Source organism: Salvelinus alpinus, chromosome 16 (assembly GCF_045679555.1).
Source record: "Salvelinus alpinus chromosome 16, SLU_Salpinus.1, whole genome shotgun sequence".
Taxonomy (NCBI): domain Eukaryota; kingdom Metazoa; phylum Chordata; class Actinopteri; order Salmoniformes; family Salmonidae; genus Salvelinus; species Salvelinus alpinus.
Window position 1 is genome coordinate 52,361,845 of NC_092101.1, and position 23,696 is coordinate 52,385,540.

Sequence of the window (23,696 nt, forward strand, 5' to 3'; positions counted from 1 at the left end):
CATGACCATCCCCAGCTCCTGTATATAATATTAAATAGCCTGGTTACTAGCCCTGTTCAACATGACCATCCTCAGCTCCTGTATATAATATTAAATAGCCTGGTTACCAGCCCTGTTCAACATGACCATCCTCAGCTCCTGTATATAATATAATATTAAATAGCCTGGTTACCAGCCCTGTTCAACATGACCATCCTCAGCTCCTGTATATAATATAATATAATATTAAATAGCCTGGTTACCAGCCCTGTTCAACATGACCATCCTCAGCTCCTGTATATAATATAATATAATATTAAATAGCCTGGTTACTAGCCCTGTTCAACATGACCATCCTCAGCTCCTGTATATAATATAATATAATATTAAATAGCCTGGTTACCAGCCCTGTTCAACATGACCATACTAAACTCCTGTATATAATATTAAATAGCCTGGTTACCAGCCCTGTTCAACATGACCATCCTCAGCTCCTGTATATAATATTAAATAGCCCGGTTACCAGCCCTGTTCAACATGACCATCCTCAGCTCCTGTATATAATATTAAATAGCCCGGTTACCAGCCCTGTTCAACATGACCATCCCCAGCTCCTGTATATAATATTAAATAGCCCGGTTACCAGCCCTGTTCAACATGACCATCCTCAGCTCCTGTATATAATATTAAATAGCCCGGTTACCAGCCCTGTTCAACATGACCATCCTCAGCTCCTGTATATAATATAATATTAAATAGCCTGGTTACCAGCCCTGTTCAACATGACCATCCTCAGCTCCTGTATATAATATAATCTAATATTAAATAGCCTGGTTACCAGCCCTGTTCAACATGACCATCCTCAGCTCCTGTATATAATATTATGTATTGTGTGATCCTCCTCTATTCTAGCCTGGTTACCAGCCCCAGCCCTGTTCAACATGGCCATCCTCAGATCCTGTATATAATGTGATGTATTGTGTGATCCTCCTCTATTCTAGCCTGGTTACCAGCCCCAGCCCTGTTCGGCATTGTCATCGACAGCTCCTGTATCTGGTGGAAACATGCCTGTGACAACCGGCTGGGCTGTGGTTACTATGACAATGACATCCTGAGGAACAGGTAAGAAAAGGGTCTTATACAACTAGTGTCACACCTCATTTATACAAGTTAGAATGACTAATTGATGAATGTATTGATTTATTGGTGATTGGTTGGTTGACTGATTGGTTGATTGATTGGTTGGTGATTGGTTGGTTGACTGATTGGTTGATTGATTGGTTGGTGATTGGTTGCTTGATTGATTTATTGGTGATTGGTTGGTTGACTGATTGGTTGATTGATTGGTTGGTTGACTGGATTGGTTGACTGATTGGTTGATTGATTTCCCTGCAGGTACCTGGGCCTGCAGGTGGGGATGTCATATTTACAGTCATGCTAAACTAGCTCTAACACTCCTGCCTTATCGTATCTCTGCAGGTACCTGGGTCTACAGGTGGGCTTCAAGGTGATGGGGATCTTCCTGCTTGGGGTGGTGGGCTGGAAGGTCCTGAGGACCAGGGAGTACAGCCTGGAGAAGAGGCCTGATGGACCACTCTGATCTGGGATACAACTGACCTCCCTGGCTCCCCACTCTGTTCTCTCTCTCCCATCTCACTTTAAAGAGTTATCTCAGGTTGAGATACTGTTCCTTTCAACAGTCTGCTGAGGTGTTCTGTCTGAATGTGCTCTCCTTTACCCACCTGATCCACCTATCCTGTCTCACATGAGAGAAGAGACTCAACCTATCAACTGCCAGTGGGCAAAGTCCACTATGCCTTTCAACCATAGAATGTTTCAACGGTCTGCTTAAAGTATTCTCAAACCCAGCTGATCCTCCTGTTGGAGTAACCTCAGCACTGAAGGACACTCCAGCTCTGGTAAGGATACTATAACCGTCATGCAGGACATTATAGCTCCCATTCGACTATCCTACACTCCTACAGTATCCCCACACGTGGAAGTTGGTTCAAGATCCCCACACGAGGAAGTTGGTTCAATATCCCCACACGGGGAAGTTGGTTCAATATCCCCACACGGGGAAGTTGGTTCAATATCCCCACACGGGGAAGTTGGTTCAATATCCCCACACGGGGAAGTTGGTTCAATATCCCCACACGGGGAAGTTGGTTCAATATCCCCACACGGGGAAGTTGGTTCAATATCCCCACACGGGGAAGTTGGTTCAATATCCCCACACGGGGAAGTTGGTTCAATATCCCCACACGGGGAAGTTGGTTCAATATCCCACACGGGAAAGTTGGTTCAGTATCCCTACAGGGGGAAGGGGGTTCAGTATCCCTACAGGGGGAAGGGGGTTCAGTATCCCTACAGGGGGAAGGGGGTTCAGTATCTCTACAGGGGGAAGTGGGTTCAGTATCTCTACAGGGGTAGAGGGGGTTCAGTATCTCTACAGGGGGAAGGGGGTTCAGTATCCCTACACGGGGAAGGGGGTTCAGTATCCCTACAGGGGGAAGGGGGTTCAGTATCCCTACACGGGGAAGTTGGTTCAATATCCCCAGACGGGGAAGTTGGTTCAATATCCCACACGGGAAAGTTGGTTCAGTATCCCTACAGGGGGAAGGGGGTTCAGTATCCCTACAGGGGGAAGGGGGTTCAGTATCCCCACACGGGGAAGGGGGTTCAGTATCCCTACAGGGGGAAGGGGGTTCAGTATCTCTACAGGGGGAAGTGGGTTCAGTATCTCTACAGGGGTAGAGGGGGTTCAGTATCTCTACAGGGGGAAGGGGGTTCAGTATCCCTACACGGGGAAGGGGGTTCAGTATCCCTACACGGGGAAGGGGGTTCAGTATCCCTACACGGGGAAGGGGGTTCAGTATCCCTACAGGGGGAAGGGTGGTTCAGTATCCCTACACGGGGAAGGGGGTTCAGTATCCCTACAGGGGGAAGGGGGTTCAGTATCCCTACAGGGGGAAGGGGGTTCAGTATCCCTACAGGGGGAAGGGGGTTCAGTATCCCCACACGGGGAAGGGGGTTCAATATCCCCACAGGGGGAAGGGGGTTCAGTATCTCCACAGGGGGAAGGGGGTTCAGTATCTCTACAGGGTGTTCAGTATCCCTACACGGGGAAGGGGGCTCAGTATCCCCACAGGGGGAAGGGGGTTCAGTATCCCTACACGGGGAAGGGGGTTCAGTATCCCCACAGGGGGAAGGGGGTTCAGTATCCCCACAGGGTGAAGGGGGTTCAGTATCCCTACAGGGGAAGGGGGTTCAGTATCCCTACACGGGGGAAGGGGGTTCAGTATCCCCACAGGGGGAAGGGGGTTCAGTATCCCTACAGGGGGAAGGGGGTTCAGTATCCCCACAGGGGGAAGGGGGTTCAGTATCCCTACAGGGGGAAGGGGGTTCAGTATCCCTACAGGGGGAAGGGGGTTCAGTATCCCTACACGGGGGAAGGGGGTTCAGTATCCCTACACGGGGGAAGGGGGTTCAGTATCCCTACAGGGGGAAGGGGGTTCAGTATCCCTACACGGGGGAAGGGGGTTCAGTATCCCTACACGGGGGAAGGGGGTTCAGTATCCCTACAGGGGGAAGGGGGTTCAGTATCCCCACAGGGGGAAGGGGGTTCAGTATCCCTACAGGGGGAAGGGGGTTCAGTATCCCCACAGGGGGAAGGGGGTTCAGTATCCCTACAGGGGGAAGGGGGTTCAGTATCCCTACACGGGGGAAGGGGGTTCAGTATCCCTACACGGGGGAAGGGGGTTCAGTATCCCTACACGGGGAAGGGGGTTCAGTATCCCTACACGGGGGAAGGGGGTTCAGTATCCCTACACGGGGGAAGGGGGTTCAGTATCCCTACACGGGGGAAGGGGGTTCAGTATCCCTACACGGGGGAAGGGGGTTCAGTATCCCCACAGGGGGAAGGGGGTTCAGTATCCCTACAGGGGGAAGGGGGTTCAGTATCCCTACAGGGGGAAGGGGGTTCAGTATCCCTACACGGGGGAAGGGGGTTCAGTATCCCTACACGGGGGAAGGGGGTTCAGTATCCCTACACGGGGAAGGGGGTTCAGTATCCCTACAGGGGGAAGGGGGTTCAGTATCCCTACACGGGGGAAGGGGGTTCAGTATCCCTACACGGGGGAAGGGGGTTCAGTATCCCTACAGGGGGAAGGGGGTGATTTTCGATCATTTGAAGGATGGAACGTGGTCTCTGGGTGCACATTGAAAACTGTATACTTGCTGTTATCCCAGGGATGTTGTTCATTCAGGGTTCTAGTTGCAGAAGACAACAAAGTTAAAGTTAGCTTAATATTTAAGTTTCTCTTTAACACAGAGACATTATAGAGACTGACTTTATGTTTCAGATGTTTTTTTGTTGTTTTTTTTTACACAGAATTGTAATTTTATAATCATATGACCAATATCTCATCAGCTTTAATCACAATAATATGCTATGCCATCAAATATCAATTGCACTGTTTAAATAATTGTTATCTTGTTGAAATAGAATGTCAATACAATATGGTTAATTATGGATCATCTTAGACCTGCCTTATATGCAGCAACAAATACTTGTAACTTCTGTAAATAATAAAAATGTTTGTTTATATTGTCTAATTGTTATATTGTGTTGGAAAAGTTAAGAATGGGAAAAAGGGTCTGTCTGTCTGTCTGTCTGTCTGTCTGTCTGTCTGTCTGTCTGTGTAATCATCATGGGTCACTCAAGTAGTAGAGAGGGAGCAAGACGTAACGGATGAGGTTTGAAACTGAGTAGGCTTTATGGCCTAACTAATCTAAAATGTAGCGCACAAGAGTAAAACAAAAAAAAAGGGTAGGGGAACGCTTTCCCTTTACTTCCGTTTCGCATGACGTCATGTGCCAGAGCAGAAAGGGAGGGGGCGGCAGACAAACAGAGAGCGAGGAGAGAGCAAACCGCGCATGCGCAGATTGCGGTTGAAACGGACAGGAGGCAGTCAGTAGCACTTCCATCGCGGAGAGAGCAGATTGAACGGGTTGAGGCGTTGCTTTTCAGTTTCACATCCATCATCAGCACCACAACCCCGGACCACTGGGGAACAACCGTTTAATTCTCCTACTCTGTTAGAAATTCGCCCCAAAAATATGTCTGTGGGTAGTGACTTTGGGAACCCCTTAAGAAAATTCAAACTGGTCTTTCTGGGGGAGCAAAGCGGTAAGTCATTCAGAATCTTCGGGAGAAGTTCTATTCCGGTTGGGGATGACATTAAGCGGTCTGTATGCACCTGCTTGGTGTTCACTGTTATACGTTACGTTTAAATGATCTCTTTATCTATAGGCTTGCTGTACATGTTGCTCTTAGTAACAGAATATACTACATTCTCTATGGGAAAATGTCAAGCAAGTTTTTCTTATGTTTTATCTGTTGAAAATAGTTCAGACGAAAACCAGTATAAAGTGTTTATAATGCCCGTCTATGCATTTAATTGTTAGGCCTATTTATTGTTTGATTATACTTTACGCACCGCTGGGGCAAAACATTATGTATTTTTTTGCAGTCCGGTGTCACAACAATTCACATTTTATAACGCAAATATAATTGTAGCATGCCACCGATATGTAGGCTACAATTGTTATCTCAAATGGGTGGTGTTTATGCGATGATATTGTCTCAAATGCGAGTGCTGTGGTTTAAAAGAGATAATTTAATTAATTAATTATTCTGTGTATGGCTGAGACACACCCAGGTTGCCAGTGTCTGTCGGTGGGAGAACTTGTGTAGTTGCAGTCTGTCTCTGTCTCTGTCTCGCTCTTTCTCTCTTTCTCTCTTTCTCTCTCTCTCTCTCTCTCTCTCTCTCTCTCTCTCTCTCTCTCTCTCTCTCTCTCTCTCTCTCTCTCTCTCTCTCTCTCTCTCTCTCTCTTTCCCTCTCTTTCTCTCTCTCTTTCCCTTTCTTTACCTCTCTCTCTCTTTCTCTCTCTCTCTCTTTCTCTCTCTCTATCTCCAGACGATGACTAAGTCATTTGGTAATTTGCATAGTGATTGGGCTGGAAAATGTGGTCTAGTATAAAATATCTGATCCCAATGAAGGTTTATTATGAATAGATAGACTGATGACCATCCCTGGCTTATCTTGGCTCAGTTTGTCCCTAAAGGCTCCACTACTCCACACCATTTTATGAGACGTGTTACATCTCTTCATGTAGGTTCATGGGGTGTGTAGAGAAGTCAAGAGGTTTGTTTTCAGAGAGGGAGAGAGGGAGGGAGATAGAGAAAGAGATCAAATCAAAATCAGATAAAATGTTATTGGTCACATACACGTGTTTAGCAGATGTTATTGCGAATGTAGCGAAATGTTTGATGGAGAGGGAGGGAGGGAGTGAGAGAGAGGGATGGAGAGGGAGTGAGGGAATGAGAGAGAGGGATGGGGAGGGAGGGAGTGAGAGAGAGGGATGAGGGAGGGAGTGAGAGAGGGATGGAAGGAGGGAGTGAGAGAGGGAGGGAGTGAGAGGGAGTGAGAGAGAGATGGAGAGGGAGTGAGGGAGTGAGAGAGAGGGATGGGGAGGGAGGGAGTGAGAGAGAGGGAGGGAGTGAGTGAGAGAGGGATGGAAGGAAGGAGGGAGGGAGGGAGAGAGACAGAGATGTGTTAAGATTCAGTGGGGTCTGAAATGATTGACCCCCTTGATAAAGATGAGAAGTAATGACTGTACATAATACATTATTCAAATACTGAGCTATATTGTATGCTCGAAAAATTTGGGAAATTATATTGTTTTATACTAATACAATCGCTCAGAGAAAGAGATTTTGTTTCTCAACAAGATAGGGGTCAAAATGATTGACACCCTTAAAGATTATTATAAATTAAGTAGTCAAAAGTTTAGTATTTGGTCCCATATTCATAGCATGCAATGACTACATCAAGCTTGTGACTCTACAAACTTGTTTGATGCGTTTGCGGTTTGTTTAGGTTGTGTTTCAGATTATTATGTGCCCAATAAAAACTAATAGTAAATCATGTATAGTGTCATTTTGGAGTCACATTTTATTGTTTTTGGGCCAAAATGTCCTGGTAATTGGTAAAGTTCATGATGCCGTTGAACAGAACAGACGAAATCATGAGGTAAACGATAGTAAAATAGAGCAGATTCAGTTTGGAGCCAGTCTCCTTCCTAGCAGACAGACAGTGTCAAGTTTGGATCCAGGCTCCTTCCTAGCAGACAGACAGTGTCTAGTTTGGATCCAGGTTCCTTCCTAGCAGACAGACAGTGTGTCGTTTGGATCCAGTCTCCTTCCTAGCAGACAGACAGTGTGTCGTTTGGATCCAGTCTCCTTCCTAGCAGACAGACAGTGTGTCGTTTGGATCCAGACTCCTTCCTAGCAGACAGACAGTGTGTAGTTTGTATCCAGGTTCCTTCCTAGCAGACAGACAGTGTGTCGTTTGGATCCAGACTCCTTCCTAGCAGACAGACAGTGTGTAGTTTGGATCCAGACTCCTTCCTAGCAGACAGACAGTGTGTAGTTTGTATCCAGGTTCCTTCCTAGCAGACAGACAGTGTGTCGTTTGGATCCAGACTCCTTCCTAGCAGACAGACAGTGTGTAGTTTGGATCCAGTCTCCTTCCTAGCAGACAGACAGTATCTAGTTTAGGGCCATTTCAAGTGTCCAGGCTGCTGAGCTGAACTTGGGGAGACGAGGGGGTCCTGACTGGGAGACTCTTGTTAAATATAGCCTGCAGTGGCGGTGAGAGGAAGGGGTCCTGACTGGGGCCGGTCTGGGGGAAGAGCCTTGTGTTATCACGTTGTGCAGAGCCACAGCCCAGTGCAACACAGACCCTATGGGGGAAGAGCCTTGTGTTATCACGTTGTGCAGAGCCACAGCCCAGTGCAACACAGACCCTATGGGGGAGGGAGTCTGTTTCTTAGACACACAGCTACGGTATGTTGCCAAACGGGTCCTGGTGCCTTTTATAGTCCTTTACCCATAGTAACACAGCCCTAGTCTATCCACATCTTTTTTTAATGTGAAGGACAGATCAACAATCATTTATTAATGTAAAGTACAGATCGACCATCATTTATTAATGTAAAGTACAGATCGACCATCATTTATTAAAGTACAGATCGACCATCATTTATTAATGTAAAGTACAGATCGACCATCATTTATTAATGTAAAGTACAGATCGACCATCATTTATTAATGTAAAGTACAGATCGACCATCATTTATTAAAGTACAGATCGACCATCATTTATTAATGTAAAGTACAGATCGACCATCATTTATTAATGTAAAGTACAGATCGACCATCATTTATTAATGTAAAGGACAGATCGACCATCATTTATTAATGTAAAGGACAGATTGACCATCATTTATAAATGTAAAGGACAGATTGACCAACGCCATCATTTATTAAAGTACAGATCGACCATCATTTATTAATGTAAAGTACAGATCGACCATCATTTATTAATGTAAAGTACAGATCGACCATCATTTATTAAAGTACAGATCGACCATCATTTATTAATGTAAAGGACAGATCGACCATCATTTATTAATGTAAAGTACAGATCGACCATCATTTATTAATGTAAAGTACAGATCGACCATCATTTATTAATGTAAAGGACAGATCGACCATCATTTATTAATGTAAAGTACAGATCGACCATCATTTATTAATGTAAAGGACAGATCGACCATCATTTATTAATGTAAAGTACAGATCGACCATCATTTATTAATGTAAAGTACAGATCGACCATCATTTATTAATGTAAAGGACAGATCGACCATCATTTATTTATGTAAAGGACAGATCGACCATCATTTATTAATGTAAAGTACAGATCGACCATCATTTATTAAAGTACAGATCGACCATCATTTATTAATGTAAAGTACAGATCGACCATCATTTATTAATGTAAAGTACAGATCGACCATCATTTATTAATGTAAAGGACAGATCGACCATCATTTATTAATGTAAAGGACAGATTGACCATCATTTATTAATGTAAAGGACAGATTGACCATCATTTATAAATGTAAAGGACAGATTGACCAACGCCATCATTTATTAAAGTACAGATCGACCATCATTTATTAATGTAAAGTACAGATCGACCATCATTTATTAATGTAAAGTACAGATCGACCATCATTTATTAAAGTACAGATCGACCATCATTTATTAATGTAAAGGACAGATCGACCATCATTTATTAATGTAAAGTACAGATCGACCATCATTTATTAATGTAAAGGACAGATCGACCATCATTTATTAATGTAAAGGACAGATCGACCATCATTTATTAATGTAAAGGACAGATCGACCATCATTTATTAATGTAAAGGACAGATCGACCAACACCATAATTTATTAATGTAAAGGACAGATCGACCATCATTTATTAAAGTACAGATCGACCATCATTTATTAATGTAAAGGACAGATCGACCATCATTTATTAATGTAAAGGACAGATCGACCATCATTTATTAACGTAGAGGACTAAAGTATATCAGGAGTGTTGTGAGCGCAGGGGCTCAAAAAGCTGTGGAGAACATGGCAGCACATACCACTTGGTTTAGTGGACGGTTAATGCATCCACCCAGCTGACTGAAGAACTCAGTGGACATGATGATGAAGGAAGTGTTGAGGCCTAAATGGTCTGAGCAAAGACAGTAGGTACGCTATGAAAATAGGTAGAAACTGCTTCTCCACAAATCCCCGGTCACGCTTGTAGGCGATGTCCTAGTGACGTTGGCTAACTGAAGAGGTCATCGGCGTCTAACTGCGCATGTGCAGGCCGTGAATTCAAAAAGGCACTCCTTCGATATATAAAGGTGTTTTTGACAAAAGTGAGAACGTGTCAGTTTGTCACTTTCACGAGGTTGGAGTAATAACAAGTTCAACTACTTTAAGACATTGGGATCAAATCTAGGTTGTTTCTTTAGATTTAGCGAAAATTAACAACTAAGGAATAATTTTGTACATCGCTCTCATTGACTTCTCAAACTCCATATCCCGGGCCTGGTCTGCTTGGTCTGTTTTTTCAAGCGTTCCCAGAAGTCTTGCGATGTTGCGCCTCTGGGTTTAGAATCTCTTTGGTCTGAGGCTCTGTGCATCCATAAAGCGTCTCAGAGTAAGAGTGCTAATCCAGGATCAGGTCCCTCTTATTCAATATGATTTAAAAGGGAAAACTGTTCCTAGATCAGTACTCCTACTCTGAGGGACTGTGCACACTAAGGAGAAACAGACAAATCCGATCTCAAAGATATTTTCCGTCTGTATACCTTTTGATCTGAAACTTTACCGTAATTTGTGTTATTTTTCTACGCAAGGAGTTTGAATCCTGAGAATGTGGCCGTACTTTGAGCGTATTGAGTAATGCAGCCAGCATGTATAATCTATCTACATCTGAAGAGGGAAATCAAACTTGGATGTTCTGGTGGTGAAGAAGAACATGAAGAAACGTCAGTGGCAGGTGGGTAGTGGGCGGTGGTGGTAGCACCTTTTCATGCAGGAAGTATGTTAAATGAGTTGTCAGAGAGGAAGCTTCTCCTCCTGGCTGACTAGTTAGCTGTCTTCTCTTCTCCTCTACCTTGCTGCCTGGGCTGTGTTGTACAGACCTGGGTTCAAATACTATTGGAAATCATTAAACAAATTCTGTATCTGTGCTTGTTGCAATGGAACCCATGAACATGTTTTAAAGGTGCCAACATCGCCCGTTTGTCATTCAGAAAGGATTTGAAAGATTTCAAATAGTATTTGAACCCAGGTCCTGGTGCTGTGCGGAGGATGGCGAAGCATGGCATCTGGCTCTAACTTCTCTGGCTGGTGAAATCTGCGGAGGGTTTTTAAAAAGCTTGCAGATCAGCTGTTTCTTAAAGTCTTGTGTTTTCTGCTCAACCCACGCTTATTGCGGAAGTGGCGTCTTTGCCAACTCTCAGAGCCTCAGAAAAATTGTAAAGGGTCATTGTTGGAGTGGTTCACAGATGATCCTGCTAACCCGCTGCATTTACTTGCTTTACTCAAAGGGGTTTAGCCATGGGCAGGTTAATGAGGTATCAGTAAGTACTACAGTCTGTAAACACAGTACTTGTTTCACGTCACAAATGACACCCTATTCCCTATATAGTGCACTACTTTTGGTCAGTTCCCACAATCAAAGGTAGTGCACTATAAAGGGAATAAGCATGCCATTTTTCGATGCAAGACACAGGACTTGTAGTGTGATATCCCAAATCCAATTGTTGTGAGGTAATCAATCCCATTTTTGCTCGGTTGGTTTCACCTTAAACAAACAGACGTTTGATAGAAGCATCGGCATCTCCGTCTCTAAAACAAGGTTGTGCTCACTGAACCCAAATAATGTGTCAAATGGCAGCATTTGATATACATTCACCGGCCAGTTTATTAGGTACGCCACCCCTTCACGAAAATGGATCGCTCCTACCGTCAGTGAGTCACTTGACCGTGGCTTGCTATGTAAAGCAGGCAGACAGGCATCGAGGGGTTCAGGCTGGGTTTCTGGACAGCACTTTGAGATATCAGCTGATGTAAGAAGGGCTATATAAATACATTTGATTTGATTCAGTTAGAATGGGACAAAACGAATGACCTCGGCAACTTTGAGCGTGATATGATGGTGAGATAGACAAAAAGACATCAGCTCAGTGCTGTGGGCGAAAACAGCTCGTTGATGAGAGAGGTCGAAGGAGAACAGCAAGAATGGTGCACGCTAACAGGCGGGGCCACAAGCAGACAAATAACGTCGCAGTACGACAGTGGTGTGCAGAATGGCATCTCGGAACGCACAATTCGTCGATCCCTGTTACTGATTGGCTATTACAGCAGACGACCACACCGGGTTCCATTCCTATCTGCTAAAAACAAGAAGTGGCTCCAGTGGACACGCCATCACCAACACTGGACAATCGAGGAGTGGAAAAACATCGCCTGGAACATGACAGCGAGTTCAGTTTATTTTAGTACTTGAGAATAAATATACTGTACTTATAAAAATCTGAAAACCAGTCAGTATCTGGCGTGACCACCATTTGCCTCATGCAGTGCGACACATCTCCTTCCCATAGAGTTGATCAGGCTGTTGTTTGTTGCCTGTGGAATGTTTTCCCACTCCTCTTCAATGGCTGTGCGAAGTTGCTGGATATTGGCAGGAACTGGAACACGCTGTCGATCCAGAGCATCCCAAACATGCTCAATGGGTGACATGTCTGGTGAGTATGCAGGCCATGGAAGAACTGGGACATTTTCAGCTTCCAGGAATTGTGTACAGATCCTTGTGACATGGGGCCGTGCATTATCATGCTGAAACATGAGGTGATGGCGGCGGATGAATGACACAACAATGGACTTCAGGATCTCGTCACCGTATCTCTGTGCATTCAAATTGCCATTGATAAAATGAAATTGTGTTCGTTGTCCGTAGCTTATTCCTGCCCATACCATAACCCCACCTCCACCATGGGGCGCTCTGTTCACACCGTTGACATCAGCAAACCGCTCGCCAACACACAACGCCATACACGCTGCCATCTGCCCGGTACAATTAAACCTGGGATTAATCCGTGAAGAACACACTTCTCCAGCGTGCCAGTGGCCATCGAAGGTGAGCATTTGCCCACTGATGTCGGTTACGACTCCAAACTGCAGTCAGGTCAAGACCCTGGTGAGGACGATGAGCATGCAGATGAGCTTCCCTGAGACGGTTTCTGACAGTTTGTGCAGAAATTCTTCAGTTGTGTAAACCCCCAGTTTCATCAGCTGTCCAGGTGTCTGGTCTCAGACGATGCCGCAGGTGAAGAAGCCGGATGTGGAGGTCCTGGGCTGGCGTGGTTACACGTGGTCTGTGGTTGTGAGGCTGGTTGGATGTACTGCCAAATTTTCTAAAACAACATTGGAGGTGGCGTATGGTAGTGAAATTAACATTATATTCTCTGACAACAGCTCTGGTGGACATTCCTGCAGTCAGCATCCCAATTGTACGCTCCCTCAAAACTTGAGACATCTGTGGCGTTGTGTGACAAAACTGCACATTTTAGTGGCCTTTTATTGTCCCCGGCACAAGGTGCACCTGTGTAATGATCGTGCTGATTAATCAGCTTGTTGATATGCCACACCTGTCTGGTGGATGGATTATCTTGGCAAATAGAGAAATGCTCAGTAACAGGGATGTACATTTCAGCTCATGAAACATGGGACCAACACTTTACATGTTGTATACATGTAAATATATGTATATATGCGCTATATAGGGAAAATGGTGTAATTTTAGAGCAGCAGCTGTCTTATATCAGTACCCAGTCACAGAGCAGCAGCTGTCTTATATCAGTACCCAGTCACAGAGCAGCAGCTGTCTTATATCTCTCAGTACTCAGTCACAGAGCAGCAGCTGTCTTATATCTCTCAGTACTCAGTCACAGAGCAGCAGCTGTCTTATATCTCTCAGTACCCAGTCACAGAGCAGCAGCTGTCTTATATCTCTCAGTACCCAGTCACAGAGCAGCAGCTGTCTTATATCAGTACCCAGTCACAGAGCAGCAGCTGTCTTATATCAGTACCCAGTCACAGAGCAGCAGCTGTCTTATATCTCAGTACCCAGTCACAGAGCAGCAGCTGTCTTATATCTCTCAGTACCCAGTCACAGAGCAGCAGCTGTCTTATATCTCTCAGTACCCAGTCACAGAGCAGCAGCTGTCTTCCATCTCTCAGTACCCAGTCACAGAGCAGCAGCTGTCTTATATCTCTCAGTACCCAGTCACAGAGCAGCAGCTGTCTTATATCAGTACCCAGTCACAGAGCAGCAGCTGGCTTATATCAGTACCCAGTCACAGAGCAGCAGCTGTCTTATATCAGTACCCAGTCACAGAGCAGCAGCTGTCTTATATCTCTCAGTACCCAGTCACAGAGCAGCAGCTGTCTTATATCTCTCAGTACCCAGTCACAGAGCAGCAGCTGTCTTATATCTCTCAGTACCCAGTCACAGAGCAGCAGCTGTCTTATATCTCTCAGTACCCAGTCACAGAGCAGCAGCTGTCTTATATCTCTCAGTACCCAGTCACAGAGCAGCAGCTGTCTTATATCAGTACCCAGTCACAGAGCAGCAGCTGTCTTCCATCTCTCAGTACCCAGTCACAGAGCAGCAGCTGTCTTATATCTCTCAGTACCCAATCACAGAGCAGTAGCTGTCTTATATCTCTCAGTACCCAGTCACAGAGCAGCAGCTGTCTTACATCTCTCAGTACCCAGTCACAGAGCAGCAGCTGTCTTATATCTCTCAGTACCCAGTCACAGAGCAGCAGCTGTCTTATATCAGTACCCAGTCACAGAGCAGCAGCTGTCTTATATCTCTCAGTACCCAATCACAGAGCAGCAGCTGTCTTCCATCTCTCAGTACCCAATCACAGAGCAGCAGCTGTCTTATATCTCTCAGTACCCAATCACAGAGCAGCAGCTGTCTTATATCTCTCAGTACCCAGTCACAGAGCAGCAGCTGTCTTATATCTCTCAGTACCCAGTCACAGAGCAGCAGCTGTCTTATATCTCTCAGTACCCAATCACAGAGCAGCAGCTGTCTTACATCTCTCAGTACCCAGTCACAGAGCAGCAGCTGTCTTATATCTCTCAGTACCCAGTCACAGAGCAGCAGCTGTCTTATATCTCTCAGTACTCAGTCACAGAGCAGCAGCTGTCTTATATCTCTCAGTACCCAGTCACAGAGCAGCAGCTGTCTTATATCTCTCAGTACCCAATCACAGAGCAGCAGCTGTCTTATATCTCTCAGTACCCAGTCACAGAGCAGCAGCTGTCTTATATCTCTCAGTACCCAATCACAGAGCAGCAGCTGTCTTATATCTCTCAGTACCCAGTCACAGAGCAGCAGCTGTCTTATATCAGTACCCAGTCACAGAGCAGCAGCTGTCTTATATCTCTCAGTACCCAGTCACAGAGAAACACACCGTGTTTTTGATTGGTTCTCCTGTCCTTCACGTCTAACACAGTGTTTTTGATTTGTTCTCCTGTCCTTCACGTCTAACACAATGTTTTTGATTGGTTCTCCTGTCCTTCACATCTAACACCATGTTTTTGATTGGTTCTCCTGTCCTTCACATCTAACACAGTGTTTTTGATTGGTTCTCCTGTCCTTCACATCTAACACAGTGTTTTTGATTGGTTCTCCTGTCCTTCACATCTATAACAGTGTTTTTGATTGGTTCTCCTGTCCTTCACGCCTAACACAGTGTTTTTGATTGGTTCTCCTGTCCTTCACGTCTATAACAGTGTTTTTGATTAGTTCTCCTGTCCTTCATGTCTAACACAATGTTTTTGATTGGTTCTCCTGTCCTTCACATCTATAACTGTTTTTGATTGGTTCTCCTGTCCTTCACATCTAACACAATGTTTTTGATTGGTTCGCCTGTCCTTCACATCTATAACAGTGTTTTTGATTGGTTCTCCTGGGCTTCACGTCTAACACAATGTTTTTGATTGGTTCTCCTGTCCTTCACATCTAACACCGTGTTTTTGATTGGTTCTCCTGTCCTTCACATATAACATACTGTTTTTGACTGGTTCTCCTGTCCTTCACATCTAACATAATGTTTTTGATTGGTTCTGCTGTCCTTCACATCTAACATACTGTTTTTGATTGGTTCTCCTGTCCTTCACATCTAACATACTGTTTTTGACTGGTTCTCTAGTCTTTATGCTTATTGGATGGATGGTGACTATTCCCACTATTCCCAGATACTGTTGAAGATGAAGCACAGACTATTGGACAGTCGGCACCGGGATAAACAGAGATACCAGATCTTATAGGATCTGCCCAGACTTAGGGACTGAGACTGAGAGACTGAGACTGAGAGACTGATAGACTGTCTATACTGAGTTGACAGGGGCTTTGTGTGTGTGTGGGTGGGTGGGTGGGTGTGTGTGTACCTGTGAGTCCGTTGTCAGCTTGGACAGCTTTAAGTCAATCTGTCAGTCCAGGTTGGACCCCCCCCCCAACTTGGGGCTGTGTTATTGACACGTCTAGCTGCGTCTAGAGAAAACTGGGCAGTTTTTTTTTTTTTTTCATTTCACGTTATTGCATGGCCAGCTCCTTTCCAGGCCCAGTGAGCGGGGCATAGAGCAGCTTCTCGGATGGATTGGGGGAAGCAGATCACTGGTAGCTTTGATCTGTTATTGATTACCTCAGACTTCCAGTAATGGAGAATAAGCCGTAAGTCCCTATTCCCTATTTAGTGCATTACTTTTGATCAGGGCTCCTGGGTGGCGCAGCGGTCTAAAGGCACTGCATCTCAGTGCAAGAGGCGTCACTACAGTCCCTGGTTTGAATCCAGGCTGTATCACATCCAGCCGTGATTGGGAGTCCCATAGGGTGGCGCACAATTGGCCCAGCATCGTCCAGGTTTGGCCCGGGGTAGGCTGTCAAATCAAATCAAATCCAAGCTTATTTGTCACGTACGCCGAATACAACAGGTGTAGACCTTACAGTGAAATGCTGACTTACAGACTCTAACCAATAGTGCAAAAAAGGTATTAGGTGAACAATAGGTAGGTAAAGAAATAAAACAACAGTAAAAAGACAGGCTATATACAGTAGCGAGGCTATAAAAGTAGCGAGGCTACATACAGACACCGGTTAGTCAGGCTGATTGAGGTAGTATGTACATGTAGATATGGTTAAAGTGACTATGCATATATGATGAACAGAGAGTAGCAGTAGCGTAAAAGAGGGGGTGGTGGGTGGCGGGACACAATGCAGACAGCCCGGTTAGTCAATGTGAGGGGGCACTGGTTGGTCGGCCCAATTGAGGTAGTATGTGTAACCGATGTGAAATGTCTAGCTAGTTTCACATCGGTTACATATGTACATGAATGTATAGTTAAAGTGACTATGCATTTATGATAAACAGAGAGTAGCAGTAGCGTAAAAAGAGGGGTTGGGAGGGCACACAATGCAAATAGTCCGGGTAGCCATTTGATTGTAAATTGTAAATAAGAATTTGTTCTTAACTGACTTGCCTAGTTAAATAAAAAATAATGCACTAAATTGGGAATAGGGTGCCATTTGCGATGATCTCCAACACACTTCCAACAGGGAAAGAAGACAGCGATTTGCTAATCTTTCTCTTTAATGAGTTCTGTTCTAGGTTTGGTCGTTATAACATATATACACACAGTGTACCGGGGTTTTCTGAAAAAACCCAACAGTATGATTTTCTACACCGTAAATAAAAGGTTTGGGTGCCCTAAAGCTTGGTGGGTTGCGTGCTACGCCACTGCTTATAACTAGAAGTTAACTAGGTTTGGGTGCCCTAAAGCTTGGTGGGTTGCGTGCTACGCCACTGCTTATAACTAGAAGTTAACTAGGTTTGGGTACCCTAAAGCTTGGTGGGTTGCGTGCTACGCCACTGCTTATAACTAGAAGTTAACTAGGTTTGGGTGCCCTAAAGCTTGGTGGGTTGCGTGCTACGCCACTGCTTATAACTAGAAGTTAACTAGGTTTGGGTGCCCTAAAGCTTGGTGGGTTGCGTGCTACGCCACTGCTTATAACTAGAAGTTAACTAGGTTTGGGTACCCTAAAGCTTGGTGGGTTGCGTGCTACGCCACTGCTTATAACTAGAAGTTAACTAGGTTTGGGTACCCTAAAGCTTGGTGGGTTGCGTGCTACGCCACTGCTTATAACTAGAAGTTAACTAGGTTTGGGTGCCCTAAAGCTTGGTGGGTTGCGTGCTACGCCACTGCTTATAACTAGAAGTTAACTAGGTTTGGTTGCCCTAAAGCTTGGTGGGTTGCGTGCTACGCCACTGCTTATAACTAGAAGTTAACTAGGTTTGGGTACCCTAAAGCTTGGTGGGTTGCGTGCTACGCCACTGCTTATAACTAGAAGTTAACTAGGTTTGGGTACCCTAAAGCTTGGTGGGTTGCGTGCTACGCCACTGCTTATAACTAGAAGTTAACTAGGTTTGGGTGCCCTAAAGCTTGGTGGGTTGCGTGCTACGCCACTGCTTATAACTAGAAGTTAACTAGGTTTGGGTACCCTAAAGCTTGGTGGGTTGCGTGCTACGCCACTGCTTATAACTAGAAGTTAACTAGGTTTGGGTACCCTAAAGCTTGGTGGGTTGCGTGCTACGCCACTGCTTATAACTAGAAGTTAACTAGGTTTGGGTGCCCTAAAGCTTGGTGGGTTGCGTGCTACGCCACTGCTTATAACTAGAAGTTAACTAGGTTTGGGTACCCTAAAGCTTGGTGGGTTGCGTGCTACGCCACTGCTTATAACTAGAAGTTAACTAGGTTTGGGTACCCTAAAGCTTGGTGGGTTGCGTGCTACGCCACTGCTTATAACTAGAAGTTAACTAGGTTTGGGTGCCCTAAAGCTTGGTGGGTTGCGTGCTACGCCACTGCTTATAACTAGAAGTTAACTAGGTTTGGGTGCCCTAAAGCTTGGTGGGTTGCGTGCTACGCCACTGCTTATAACTAGAAGTTAACTAGGTTTGGGTACCCTAAAGCTTGGTGGGTTGCGTGCTACGCCACTGCTTATAACTAGAAGTTAACTAGGTTTGGGTGCCCTAAAGCTTGGTGGGTTGCGTGCTACGCCACTGCTTATAACTAGAAGTTAACTAGGTTTGGGTGCCCTAAAGCTTGGGAGGTTGCGTGCTACGCCACTGCTTATAACTAGAAGTTAACTATATAAGATGTGGCAAATGAATGACGTTCAGCTTAGGGCTCCAGCTACGGCTTGGACCGTGTCCAGATTGTTTTGCCTTCATACCAACCTTGTGCCATACTGGGATATTGGTAATACCGGCACTGAACACAACAGGAACTGTTTTCAAACCTGACTGAGGCTCCAACATAATCCAAAGTTTAGCAATGCTAACAATTACATGTAAAATCCCATAGTGAATGCTAACTAAATGCTAACGAGAGTATTGCAAACATTTTATACAGTCTCTGACCTAAACTATACGAAAAACTCACGAACGAAACAAATATTCGACAGCAAGGCTTTTCTGCTGTTACCAAGCGATGCTTGATTTGGGAAGAAACTAACCATTTAGCTAGATAGCTAACTAGCTACTAAATTAGCAAACCAAATGCACAACTGCAGAGAATTTTGTAGAGACAGTTAACTTTAATAGTTCTAAGATATCTAGCTGGTAAACATTTAGTTGTGAATTCCGTACTGTAACTAGATCACATGGTACGTGCTGCACAACAATGAGAGACGCACAAGGCTCCGGTCTCTCATTGTTGTTGTGCTTGTAAACAAACAAACACCATGTGACTGGGGAGTACTGGTAAGCTTCATAATGAAAAACTGTGGCAGGTGAAATGAAGAACGCAATCTTCTTTATCTTCTAACGTATTGTACAAGTTGACTGCAGGTATTTACTTAAAACGCATCTACATATATTCAAATGTATCATTTTTTTTCTTCTAAGAAATTAGTTTCAACTCAATTGAAAAAAGCGTCCAATGGCTTTATATACGGTATTCCTCACAAGGTATATACGGTATTCCGCACCACAAGGTATATACGGTATTCCGCACAAGGTATATACGGTATTCCGCACAAGGTATATGCGGTATTCCGCACAAGGTACATACGGTATTCCGCACAAGGTATATACGGTATTCCGCACCACAAGGTATATACGGTATTCCGCACAAGGTATGTACGGTATTCCGCACAAGGTATATACGGTATTCCGCACAAGGTATATACGGTATTCCGCACCACAAGGTATATACGGTATTCCGCACCACAAGGTATATACGGTATTCCGCACAAGGTACATACGGTATTCCGCACAAGGTATATACGGTATTCCGCACAAGGTATATACGGTATTCCGCACCACAAGGTATATACAGTATTCCTCACAAGGTATATACGGTATTCCGCACCACAAGGTATATACGGTATTCCGCACAAGGTATGTACGGTATTCCGCACAAGGTATATACGGTATTCAAGACAAGGTACATACGGTATTCCGCTCAAGGTATATACGGTATTCCGCACAAGGTATATACGGTATTCCGCACAAGGTACATACGGTATTCCGCACAAGGTATATACGGTATTCCGCACAAGGTATATACGGTATTCCGCACCACAAGGTATATACGGTATTCCGCACAAGGTATGTACGGTATTCCGCACAAGGTACATACGGTATTCCGCACAAGGTATATACGGTATTCCGCTCAAGGTATATACGGTATTCCGCACAAGGTACATACGGTATTCCGCACAAGGTATATACGGTATTCCGCACAAGTTATATACGGTATTCCGCACAAGGTATATACGGTATTCCTCACAAGGTATATACGGTATTCCGCACAAGTTATATACGGTATTCCGCACAAGTTATATACGGTATTCCGCACAAGGTATATACGGTATTCCTCACAAGTTATATACGGTATTCCGCACAAGTTATATACGGTATTCTGCACAAGGTATATACGGTATTCCTCACAAGGTATATACGGTATTCCGCACAAGGTATGTACGGTATTCCGCACAAGGTATGTACGGTATTCCGCACAAGCCTAGCTCCAGCTATGCATTTGGTTTGCTAACTTGCTAGCTCAGCGGCTATATGGCAAGATGAAGGTTGAAGCAGACGGACACAATCCCTCCTGGATCAACGTACTTTTATAACATAACCTGCTAACCACATTTTTTTGTGTGCTTTTTTGGGGGGGGGGCGGGAATAGCGCCCCTTGTGTGCACTGACGGTAATACTGTATACCCCTGCGTGGTACTGGAACGGTATGAATATCTCTACGGTTTCTGTGTCCCACCCCCGCGGGACAGTTAAGCTAACGTCAACTAATGTGATTAGCATGAGGTTGTAAGTAACAAAAACATTTCCCAGGACGTAGACTTATCTGATATGGGCAGAAAGCTTATATTCTTGTTAATCTAACTGCACTGTCCAATTTACAGTAGCTATTACAGTGAAAGAATATCATGCTACTGTTTGAGGAGAGTGCACAATTATGAACTTGATTAGGCACCAATTAGGCACATTTGGGCAGTCTTGATACAACATTTTGAATATAAATGCAATGGTTCATTGGATCAGTCTAAAACGTTGCACATAAACTGCTGCCATCTAGTGGACAAAATGTAAATTCCTTTCTGTTGCATTTCAAAGATGATGGTACATTTAAAAATATATATATTTTACCAGATCTAATGTGTTATATTCTCCCAAAATTAATTTCACATTTCCACGGACTACAAAAGTGTTTCCTTTTCAAATGGTATCAAGAACATGCATATCCTTGCTTCAGGTCCTGAGCTACAGGCAGTTCGATTTGGGTATGTCATTTTAGGAGAAAATTGGAAAAAAGGGTCAGATCCTTAAGACGTTTTTAAGGCAGCCCCTTGCACCCCGTGTTAAATGCAGAAGACACATTGCAGTTGAAATCATTCCCTTATCCTATTCTATTCTGGTCTTTTCTTGACATGTGTGGTTCAGTATGGGTTCTAAGTGGTTTTTAATGTAAATGCTTTGAATGAATGTCTCATGGGTGAATGTCTGCATCCCAAATTACACCCTCTGAGAGGAGGGGAGTGGAGGGGAGTGGAGGGGAGAGGAGAGGAGAGGAGAGGAGAGGAGAGAGAGGAGCGGAGGGGAGAGGAGAGGAGGGGAGAGGAGAGGAGAGGAGGAGAGAGGAGAGGGGAGAAGAGATGGGGAGGGGAAAGGAGAGGGGAGGAGAGGGGAAAGGAGAGGAGAGGAGGGAACCCTGCTACTGCTCTAGAGGAAAGCTGTCTGTCACTCAGCCCAGCGTGAGACATAGCAGGACTCCCTCAGTATTTATTATTCCCTCAGCTGTGTGTGTGTGTGTGTGTGTGCGCGTGTGTGTGTGTGCGCGCGTGCGGTCATGTGTGTGTGCTTCCCTGTGCTCTGCAGATGAGCCCTATTCACAGAGCTGCTTGACCTTGCATTCTCTCCAGCTTAGTCTGCTCTTCTCTGGGCTTACTCCTTCACCCCAGAACCGCTCCAACCTCCAGCCTTCCTCCTCCCTCCACTACACCCTCCTTTTATTTATTTGATTTTATTTAACCCTTATTTTACCAGGTAAGTTGACTGAGAACGCATTCTCATTTACAGCAATGACATGGGGGTGCCTCCCTCCCTCTACCCCTCCACCCCTGACACCCACGAAACATTGTTAAAGCCACGGCCCTTGCAAAGCAAGGGAAACAACTACTTCAAGGTATCACAGCGAGTGGCTGTGAAACGCTATTAAAACGCGCCCGCTAACTAGCTAGCCATTTCACACCGGTTACACAATTATTCCTCCTCCACCAAACTTTATACAGTTGGCACTATGCTTTGGGGCAGGTAGAGTTCTCCTGGCATCCGCCAAACCCAGATTCGTCCGTTGGACTGCCAGATGGTGAAGCGGGATTCATCACTCCAGAGAACGAGTTTCCACTGCTCCAGACTCCAATGGCGGTGAGCTTTACACCACTCCAGCCGATGCTTGGCTTTGCGCATGGTGATCTTAGGCTTGTGTGCGGCTGCTCGGCCATGGAAACCCATTAGGAAGCTCCCGACAGAACAGTACTTGTGCTGAAGTTGCTTCCAGAGGCAGTTTGGACGTCACTAGTGAGTGTTGCAACCCGAGGACAGATGATTTTTTACCCGTTACGCGCTTCAGCACTCGGCGGTCCCCTTCTGTGAGCTTGTGTGGCCTACCACTTGGTGGCTGAGCCGTTGTTGCTCCTAGACATTTCCACTTCACAATAACAGCACTTACAGTTGACTGGGGGCAGCTGTTGCAGTGTAGAAATTTGACAAACTGACTTGTTAGAAAGGTGGCATCCTATGACGGTTCCACGTTGAAAGACACTGAGCTCTTCAGTAAGGCAATTTTACTGCCAATGTTTGTCTATGGAGATTGCATGGCTGTGTGCTCGATTTTATACACGTCAGCAATGGGTGTGGCTGAAATAGCCGAATCCACTAATTTGAAGGGGTGTCCACATACTTTGGTGTATATATAGTGTATCAATGCCAGACTTAAGATGTTTCGTCATGGTAATGTCTTTGATGATCCTAAAACGTTACAAGTTTATAGGCCATTGTGAAGTGGATTTACAAAGGATTTAAATGTACACGTGAAATCGGATTTCCTGATTTATCGATAACTCAGCCATCTCCTAATCAATCCCTTAGCTTTTCTCAAACTAAGTTATGAGATGTACCTTTATACATAATTGGTGTTATTTGAATATGTTTTTTCCTGACAGACAAATGTGTTCTTCATGAGCAAAAAGACAGTTGATATGAAGGTTTAAGTGACACTGCTTATAATAGCGCCATCTATAGGCCAATCTGTGATATTACTCATGGCCTCTAGTTTCTGTGTGCCAAATTGGGGGGGGAAAAAGGGTTGTCAATATATATGCCTGAGTTATTTGACCATGTCAAGGATTTTGACATTTTTTAAATCTAAGAATAACAATAGTTTTCACAGCTTTGCTGTTGTCATATGATGCAGTAGTGTTCAGTGCTGCCTGTTTGTAATTATGTGATACAGAGCTAGCTATACCTGGTCATTAGCTACTGTGAGGGAATGAGGGACAGGTGGACTGGAGAGTGACGAGACTAGATTTGATAATAAATATACTGTAGAATAATGATTACTAGGTTCTCCCAGA

General features: G+C 44.8%; 2 protein-coding genes across 3 annotated transcripts in view; both read left to right on the forward strand.

Moving 5' to 3' along the window:
* The window catches only part of LOC139541668 (solute carrier organic anion transporter family member 2A1-like), a 61,336-nt gene extending 59,009 nt beyond the window's left edge, over window positions 1-2,327 (forward strand). Inside the window, exons 13-14 of the mRNA XM_071346585.1 lie at window positions 981-1,101; window positions 1,459-2,327. Of these exons, the coding sequence (XP_071202686.1) occupies window positions 981-1,101; window positions 1,459-1,579 (242 nt within the window). The 3' untranslated portion in view covers window positions 1,580-2,327. The remainder of the gene's footprint in view (window positions 1-980; window positions 1,102-1,458) is intronic.
* A 2,606-nt stretch (window positions 2,328-4,933) lies between these two features.
* The window catches only part of LOC139541669 (ras-related protein Rab-6B), a 146,543-nt gene continuing 127,780 nt past the window's right edge, over window positions 4,934-23,696 (forward strand). For both annotated transcript variants that reach the window (XR_011668387.1, XM_071346586.1), the window contains exon 1: window positions 4,934-5,170. Coding sequence is in view for 1 of the 2 variants with exons in the window: in XM_071346586.1 (XP_071202687.1) it covers window positions 5,101-5,170 (70 nt within the window). In the remaining variant the exon portion in view is untranslated. The remainder of the gene's footprint in view (window positions 5,171-23,696) is intronic.